Below are 9668 nucleotides of genomic sequence, written 5' to 3'. Positions count from 1 at the left end.
TCAACGTTTATAAATTAAAAAAATAATTACATTTATTAATATTTGCTGGCCTGAAACGATTGATATTTGTATATTAGATTTTTGCTATTTCATAATTGTTTTATAAAGGTTTTATAATTTTGCTTTTACTACTTTTTTTAACTAGCCTATATAAAATTATGTGGAAAATATATATAGTATATTTAACTCCCAGTGTAAAATATAAAATTTCTTTTTACAGTCTTATTATTTCGCCAAAATCCCAATTCATGTCCATGTTATTTGTCTAGTACCACTCCAGCTCGAGCGTCAAGACTCCAGGTGTGTAGTCTTGCCTCTATAAGGCGGAGTTATCCGCAGGTGTGGGTCTGTGTGGGTGGACAGGTAAAGCTGAAGGTGAATGGGAGTTTAGTTCTTATCGATTTAGTTGGTTTAGCATAAGAACGATTTAAATACATAGCTTACATTTTGGTCGTAGTACACGTGCTTTGCGGAGAGCCGGAGAGAAGTTATACGCAGCGATCGATCAAATTTCAGATGTTGCAATCTCAAACACGGACCTAAAAGACTAAAGTCGAATTTCCACGGATAAAAAGGAGCACACGAACATGAAGAAATCATATTCTGGTGAGTAGCCTACAGGACCACCGAGAGTTTCATGCCAACGACATTTGCTCTTATAAAATAGCTGTGATCTTATCATTATGCAAAAGTGAAAGCAAACTTGAAAAGTTCTTTAACGCATGATATACTCTTTTCATATAACAGTGAATTTACACTTATACGTATACGAATTATTAGAGGGGACAATCAAATTTAGGCCTAGTAGGTCTATTTAACCGACTGATAACGACTAACAAAAAAATTCAAATAACTAAAATTTCTATCTGCTATAGTTTGGTTTGTGTGCTCTGTATTTCCATCAGGGTGAGTCAGATAGCCTTACTGGCTATTTTTGTAGGTAAATATGTGCAATACTTTCTCACAAACATTTAGAGTCTTACACAACTATTTAACCGATGGATTCTTTTCTTAAGAATGCCATGTTTAGCATTTTTAAATTAGCCTATAACATGACTTTTATGGTGTTCAACTATTCTAAAAGAACGTTCGCTTTTTTTTTTTTTTGGCTCGTCATGTGTGTGCCAAATACCAGTTAAGTCTTTTTTTATTTTTGGTTATATGTAAATATAATGATTTATCAACACGAACCGCCCAAACTGACCGCAATGGCGTGCAAGCATCATGCTGTTGTTATGGTTACTTCCTCTTGCAAACGGTGTTCGTTAGCGTCTTTTTGGGCACACTGACTAAACTTGTAGGGTACCCTAATGCAATTATTTACAGAAACGTTTGATATCCCACCCCTCTCCCAAATTTAAAAAAAAAAGAAAGCATAAGACCCCCATCTTCCAGGGGTTAACTGACACCACCAAATCCACCATATTGTTCACATTTTCAAATGTATTTATATATTAGTATTGTAATAATCATAATCATTTTTGTAATAATTACTTTTCCTGAACTTGAATACAGCTAATCACAATGAGATTGATGCTTTGTATTTTAATTTTGGGAAGTCACTCTTGGTTACACCCTAGAAGAAAAAAGACTCGGAAGAAAATGTTTGCGGTGATTGCAGCAACTCATTTGTGCATCTATCCATTTGTGCTTAATGGACATCCTAGACTTTTAGACATCATGTAATAAAGAACATTAATTTCTTGTCCCCAAAGCTTTACCCACACTATTTCCTCTTCGTTGTGCAACAGAGCCTGCGGCGCAGCATAGAGCCCTTCCATTGAGAACAGACGCATGTTTCTTTCCTATAATCTGGATGCATAAGCCGAACTCTGTGTACACAATGATTTTGCAGGAATGTAGTGTTTCCTCAGGCCTGCCAAAGTCATTGTCACAGCACACCCAACTCCTAGCACACACATGTTGGATCATGTAATCAGTCCTTTTTCTCTTTCCTTCTCTGGCAGCACACAGCGTATGTGATCTCATTCAGAGAATATCCCTCAAGTACAACCTTGGCCTCCACGGCAAGAACAGTGGTGCTTAAAGAGACAGATCACCCAAAAATGTAAATTCTGTCATCATTTACTCAGCGTCATGTCATTCCAAACCTGTAAGACATGATCTTCTGATTCCTGAACCGTTATGAGTCATTTTGCTCCTCTATTTTGTTTATTGGAAACCGTTAATAAGCTCATCTGTGAAAACCAAATTACTGCATGTTGGATTGCATGCTGCACTGTCCATGTGGACATGCTAAAAAATGTCTCTCATGTCTCATCTGGAAGTGAATCATTTTGAGCAGATGAATGAATCTCTTTGTTAATCTTTTATTTTGAATCCTTGCCCAACAGAGCTTACTGAGGCAATAGAGACTCTGCACTATAGCACTTTTTTTTTATCAGTATCTGGCTCCTTTTCCTTCACTGCCTCCCTCCCCTTTCCTGACCTGCCCTGTCATCATAGTGGAGCTGACAGGTGAGTCAGCGGCAACACAAATCTCCTGTGAAATTAACCCACGCCGAGAGTGCTTTGAAATTCTTCTTTGCTGCGGAGGCATGTGGACTTGGAGGGTTGATCACAGTCATTTTCAGTACCATGTCACACATTTCACTTGAGCTAAAATGTCTCCTTTGACAGCACTCGACTTGACACTGAAATTGACAGATGGTCTTTTCCTGCCTCCTCCAAGTCTCCCTGCTTGTGTCTTCATCACTCAAGACTGTTAGTTTAGTGATTACCGAATGCGGACAGAGGAATGTCACGGATTGATAATGTGCACTTCACCTCACAGGGTGTGTGTGGCTAAGAATCAGACAAGGAGTTAAAGATTATCTACTGGCACTATCACATCCTGCTATGCATCCTGCTAAGCTATGCATTTTTGCTAGCGTCACCACATAGAACTGCAAAAATAATGACTGTATTCGAACAAACTTCCCAAACACTTCCGTGCCTGTCATTGGTTAGTCAAGCATATAGCCCCACCCCAAACTCACACCATTGGTTGAGTAGGTGTTGCTATGTCAGGCTTGTCGGAATGTTTTGATAGCGCCACAGATTTGGAGTGTTTACATTTTTCAGGGGAATCAACCTTCATTTTTTTACTTTTGCAGTAGTTGTTAGTTGGATAAACATTTTAAAAGATAAACTGACACGATTAAGCTTTAAAGATCAGATTTAATTTAACTGAAGACACTAAGAGTCTCTCTTTACTAAGCCTAAACCTTTTCTGTTCTTGATGTGTCAGTTTTCATTAGAGTGCTAGTCTATGGAGGAAACAAAGTGCATGATTTTATTATTTCTTTTTCATTTTTAATCTTTCTTTTTATTCTTTCATATTTTTTGTCAAACAATGAGTAGTGTTTGAAACATGTAATCACAATAATAGTGATTTAAAAATTAACCAAATATTTTCCTTCATATAGAATAAAACAATTCATTTAAACAGTTAGCATTAGTACATTTGAAACTTAGTTTGTAAAAGTAGATTCTTTATGTTTTATACCTGTATATATGAGTAATGCAACCTTTTTAAAGTATATTAGTTTAATTAAGCTTAATTTGTGCCTTCTCAGTTTAAGTGAAATCAATGTGGTACTACAGTTGTAACTAACAGTAATAAAATGTGTAATATAAAACCACTGGCCACTTTATTAGGTACACCTTGCTAGTACCGGGTTAGACCCCCTTTTGCCTTCAGAAATGCCTTAATTCTTTGTGGCATAGATTCAACAAGGTGTTGGAAACATTCCTGTCCACCACATCCCAAATCTGCTCTATTGGATTGGGATCTGATGAATGTGGAGTCCATTTGAATAAAGTGAACTCATTGTCATGTTCAAGAAACCAGACTGAGATGATCTGAGCTTTGTGACATGGTGCATTATCTTGCTGGAAGAGCCATCAGAAGATGGGTACACTGAAGTCATAAACGGATGGACATGGTCAGCAACAATACTCAGGAAGGCTGTGGTGTTTAAACGATGCTCAGTTGGTACTAAGGGCCCAAAGTGTGCCAAGAAAATATCCCCCACACCATTACACCACCAGCAGCATGAACCATTGAGACAAGGCAGGATCCTCTGACCTCTGACATCAACAAGTGTTTTGTCCACACAACTGCCGCTCACTGGATATTTTCTCTTTTTCAAACCATTCTCTGTAAACCATAGAGACGGTTGTGTGTGAAAATCCCAGTAGATCAGCAGTTTTTGAAATACTCAGACCAGCCCGCCTGGCACCAACAACCATTTCACGTTCACTTAAATCCCCTTCCTTCCCCATTTCTGATGCTCGGTTTGAACTTCAGGAAGTCGTCTTCACCACATCTAGATGCCTGAATTGCTTCCATGTAATTTGCTGATTATCAATTTGTGTTACCAAGCAATTGAACAGGTGTACAAAATAGATTTTAATTATTATATTACAAAATGGCATGAATAAATAAAGACTGTTGTTGTAAAATGAAAAGTGGTGGGCCACAGTGCATGTGATGCAACGTACATTTGAGCGTATGTATTTAGCAATGCTGGCCTGTTCAGTCATGTCCCAGTGTGCAGAGACCCCTCATATTTACACAGAAAACAACTCAAACGATCTCACCCTTTCACTCTCTCTAGTGAGTCAATAAAACCGAGGACATTTTCAGGCAGTTCATAACACACACATTCATTTTGCCAGCTTGTCAGTCACAGTCATGTATGAACTCGGCCCAAAGGCAGTTTTTAATTTAATATATAGTGTTACGTGATATACACTGTGTAACTGGTACATTATTTCTGTCACTCAGCCTTTTACTGTCATTGTGTGAATACTTCCTGTAACTTAGCCTGTGACGTGGTGCATGATTTTATCTTTAGACTTGCTGTATTTGGTTTGATAGGGCTTGACAGAAAAAAAGCTGTAATGTTATTTTGGTCTGTGAATGTAAGAAAACAATGGATTACTATCTAAACCAGCATATAGACGGAGTTTATAATGCAAAATGAACTCAAAGAGGAGATTACATACTGAAAAAGGTTAGGTGGTCTATGTGGTAAACCAAAGAACTGAATGTTGCTCTGGGCTTGATTTATTTAGTCTGAACTGGCAAAGTTCCTCTTAATCATTCCTCTGTTTCTCTCAGCCTAATGTTATCTGTTAGATTTGCATTACCATCTCTATGTTTGCGTGACTGATGTTGTTATACTGGTGACGCATGCCCCTAACAAGTGTCTGGATGCATTGAGGTTAATCTTTTAAAGACATTCCTGTTGATGTTTTATTGGTGTCAAAACATTCAACCGCATAACATTTACTGTATTCCTCTGCAGGAAGAGTGAACTGACTCAGCGTTTCGCCACAGAGTTTCAGGAAAGAACTGTCAGGGATTTGCCAGAAATGATGAATATACCTGCACATCTCAGTGGAAACAAATTAGAGTTTCGTCACCTGTGAATCGCAATAATTGTTTTGCTTGAAGGGACCAAAATCATTTTTTCCTATGATAACAGCACACAGGAAATTCACACATTTAAAGACTTTGGTTTTTTTTTTTACTTCTTTGTATCAGCAAATCTCTGACCTGTAAGAACGTGCATTTTCACTGACACAGATAGCGGCTTATCTCTGTGATAAATTCAGAGAAAACAGCAGACAGTTGCGTCAAACCCTCTTCAGTTGTGGAAACTTTTATGAACAAATAATTTTTTTTTTTTTGTTTATGTTATATAACGTAATTGATTCTTGTATGTAAGCGGTTCTCAATTCCAGTCCTTGCGACCCCCTGCTCTGCACATTTATGTATGACGTAGTAGTTATGTGTCTCTTTGTTTACACCTGATTCAGATAATCAGCTCATTAGAAGTGAGCTCTGCATGAACTGTGTTCCCATTGACATGGTCCCTACACAGTGTTCATTACTTCCTGCCCCTTGAGTAGGGGAAATCTGTTGTAGTTTACTTCACTTCTAAACATTCATTCACTGATTTGCGCTGCGCAAGATCTTCACAAACAGACAAGTGTGAGTGACATCATATACCTCTGTAAATAAATACAATTTAAATTCACGTCTCGCACACTTCAATGCACTTTCAATGGAACATATCCATTCGCTTCGATCTGGAATCATGGTGGAATATCTTGTGATGTCCACTTCGCAGGGCACATACGTTCGAATAGATCAAACATCTGAAGCCATAAGAGAAACATACAAAATGTGCAGTCAGGGGGGCGCGAAGACTGGAATTGAGAACCGCTGTTGGAAGCCTATGTATTAAACTGTTCTGTGATCTAATGGTTTAGTGGCGTGTGTTGAGGTTTATGATGATGGGGAAAAATTTCGATGTTTTCTGTAAACTTGCTTGAAGGAGAATTGTACACATCTGAACCTTTTTATTTGCTTTCTAACCCTAATGTTTAGAGAGTCAGACTTGTAAACCAAAGGTTGTGGTTTTGAGTCTCAGGTCCAGCAGGATTTTTGGTGGGTTGAGTGAATAACCAGCGCTCTCTTCCACCTTCAATACCACGACTGAGGTGAGACCCTTGAGAGAGCCAAGCAATATGGCTGCCCACTTCTGGGATTGTGTTCACTACTGTGTGTGTGCACTTGGATGGGTTAAATGCAGAGCACACTTTCCGAGTATGGAACATCATATTTGACCACAAACTTTTACTTAAAAAAAAAATCTGTTTTAAGAATAATGGATCATAACAGTTCCATGTTTTGTTCTTAGTTCAGTATCAGAATGAGGATGCTTGAGACCCCATTTCATCTCTAAAAATCAAAAAACAAACCAACATTTTTATACATTGTGATATTATTTTCATGGGAACCATGATCCATAATGCATCTGGACCTTTCCCATGCAGGATAAATTCATTCAGGATAAATTAAAGGCATTGTTACAAGTGGTATTATAATGACATTTTGATATCTTAATTGATATCTGATACTTAAACACCCTCCTGGTGATCTTAAGGGTTTTCGTGGCAGCACAGATGTGTTTGTGACCCATCTGACTTGATTTTTCAAACACATGCGGCACATAATTGAGTGGGCTGAGCTTCATTACTTTGATGTCTGTTCCCAACACATCTGCTTTCCTCTGCTCCATTTCTTCTGGACACTGTGTCCTATACATCTTGCACTATATCCTTCCTCCTATAATCAGATCATTCTGAAAAGTGTTTCTGTTATGTCTTCTGTGTTGACAGGCATTGCGAGGTCCACCAGCGGCAAGCTGAGGAGGCCAGAGAGAGGAGAGGCAACAAGTCCTACTGGTACTGGTTCTGGTAAGTGTTCACATTCAAACAAAAGGTTGCTGTTGTTCGTTATTGTGATAGACAGATCAATGGTTGTCCAAAAAGCTGTGCATCCAATCAAACTGTACATTATTTCGGTAGAAGAAGCCAATAAATTAGGTAGATGCTATCCTGGACAAGTTATGTGACAAGAAACCATGGACAATCCTATCCCCCCAAAAAAACATTAGATTAAACATTAGATTAGATTTTTTTTAAACTACATAAGATTTAGCAAGGATTACCATGGTTTATTTTGTGTGGTGAATTATTGGCAGATGAAAATGCATTCAATGTAAATATAATGTAAAAGACATTTGAAAACCATGTTGTTCATTTTATTAGCTATAATTGTAAATATAAAAAATATTATTAACTATTACAACTATTATTAATAACAAAAAAACCAATAATAATAATTTACTTTTATTTTTATTTTTATTAGGCATTGCTAAAAGCATTCGCTGCATCAGACATTAGGCTCTGAATTATGATTGACATTGCTTGTACACCAAAGGCATTTACAGTAGTTTCACATTCATAATCCTGTTTGTTGCTAAAAAATAACATATATTAATTAATTATATTAATCTGTACATATTTTATCTTAAAAAGTGATTCTTGAAAAAATCTTGCATCGTTGTGTATGACTGTTGAAAGTTAAATCAACAAAAAAGTCATATTAACAACTTTTGAGTTGATTTCAAACAACTGTACGATAAATAATTTTGGTATCATGTTGGATTGCCAATTGCTGTCCAGTGAAATACGGACATATAGAGCCAACAGAGAACATGTCATACTGGTTAATAATAAATAGATCCACATGTGTGTTTTTGTAAAGAGTAATTGAGTTTAGTGTGTCTAGGGGGACCATGGTTACAGCAGCTGTCTGTTTCTGTGCAAGAAGGTTAAATATATCTAGGGAGAGAGAAAAACCACAAAGAGCAGCACAGTTGTTGTGCATCTGTTGGTGCAGTTTTGGAAGCGTTCTCTCTCACAGTGGACAAAGCAAATGACTTCTGATGTTTACATTTATGGATATGTGTTTTTGCACATATGTGGTTGACTGATCATTCACACCTTGCTCTCGTGTCTGTGTGTGTATGTCTGTGTGTGTGTGTGTGTGTGTGTGTGTGTGTGTGGGGTGATATCTCACCACTGAAGCATCCTCTCGCAGCGGGAAGCGCAGTCTGCTTTTGCACTGTCAGCACGTCTGCATATGGGGGCTGGTTGAAGATCCAGAGATCTGCTTTGACAAACTTCACAAACAAAGCATACACATGAACACATGTTCACAAATGACGCACACAGGAGAAAGAATGCTAATTAAAGCAAATGTTTGTTTGTGTGCTGTCCAGGCGGTCTCACATTTAATGCCCCACTTTTTCTCTTACATAAAACAGAAAACTGTTTTCCTCACACTATGGGTGTGTGTGTGTGTGGTTAAAGGTATGTGCATGTGCATGTATGTTTTGGTGTGTTATATATGCAACCCTGGACCACAAAACCAGTCATAAGTAGCACATGTGTTTCTGAAATAGCCCAAAATAAATTATATGGGTCAAAATTATTGATATTTATTTTATGCCAAAAATCGTTACGAATTAAAGTCCATGAAGATATTTTGTAAATTTCCTACCGCAGTGCTATAAGAACTTAATTTGGACAACTTTAAAGACAATTTAGTTTTTCAATTTTTAAAACACTTATCACACATATGTCACATGTAATATGTATTTTATATTATATGAATATGAATATTGCATATAAATATATTATGTCTATTAGAACTTTAAACACATTTTCTGCATGACCATATTTTACTTCCTTAATCTTACCCAATACCTAACATTAACAACTACCTAATTAACTATGAATAAGCAGCAAATGTATTTATTTATAGGAATTTGAGGCAGAAGTCATAGTTAATGGTTTGTTATTAGTGAGAATTGGAACTTAAGGTGTGACCATCATGATATATTGTTCCTGTAGCTCAAGTGGTAGAGCGTTGTGTTAGAAAGCGCAAGGTTGGGGGTTCGATTCCCAGGGAACACATGTTAGGAGAAACTTGTTAGCCTGAATGCATTGTAAGTTGCTTTGGATAAAAGCATTTGCATTAATTAAATTTAATATATATACATATATATGTATGTATTTTAGCATAGCAAATCTGACCAGGGAAGACAATTGTGATGGTGAGATTATAAGTTTCTCTGACATATTAACTCTTAAATGGCCTCAGGCATGTGGCTACATTTACGGTTTTAAGAATATGTATTGTTTGCACTGACTTTTGGTCACTGACTTGCTGTAGAAAATGTCAACATGTTCTGTCTTTATGTCATACACTAAACAAATATGACATTGTTGTTGGTTAGAAA

General features: G+C 37.1%; 1 protein-coding gene across 1 annotated transcript in view; it reads left to right on the top strand.

Annotated features, from left to right (window-relative positions):
- The first annotated feature begins 406 nt into the window (after window positions 1-406).
- Window positions 407-9668, top strand: part of LOC113099997 (septin-9-like) — a 32593-nt gene continuing 23331 nt past the window's right edge. The window contains exons 1-2 of the mRNA XM_026264861.1: window positions 407-606; window positions 7198-7275. Coding sequence (XP_026120646.1) covers window positions 588-606; window positions 7198-7275 — 97 coding nt within the window. The 5' untranslated portion in view covers window positions 407-587. The remainder of the gene's footprint in view (window positions 607-7197; window positions 7276-9668) is intronic.

Source organism: Carassius auratus, unplaced genomic scaffold (genome assembly GCF_003368295.1).
Source record: "Carassius auratus strain Wakin unplaced genomic scaffold, ASM336829v1 scaf_tig00217098, whole genome shotgun sequence".
Classification (NCBI taxonomy): Eukaryota; Metazoa; Chordata; class Actinopteri; order Cypriniformes; family Cyprinidae; genus Carassius; species Carassius auratus.
Note: the sequence above shows the minus strand (reverse complement) of the source record. Positions and strands in the feature narration are given on the sequence as shown.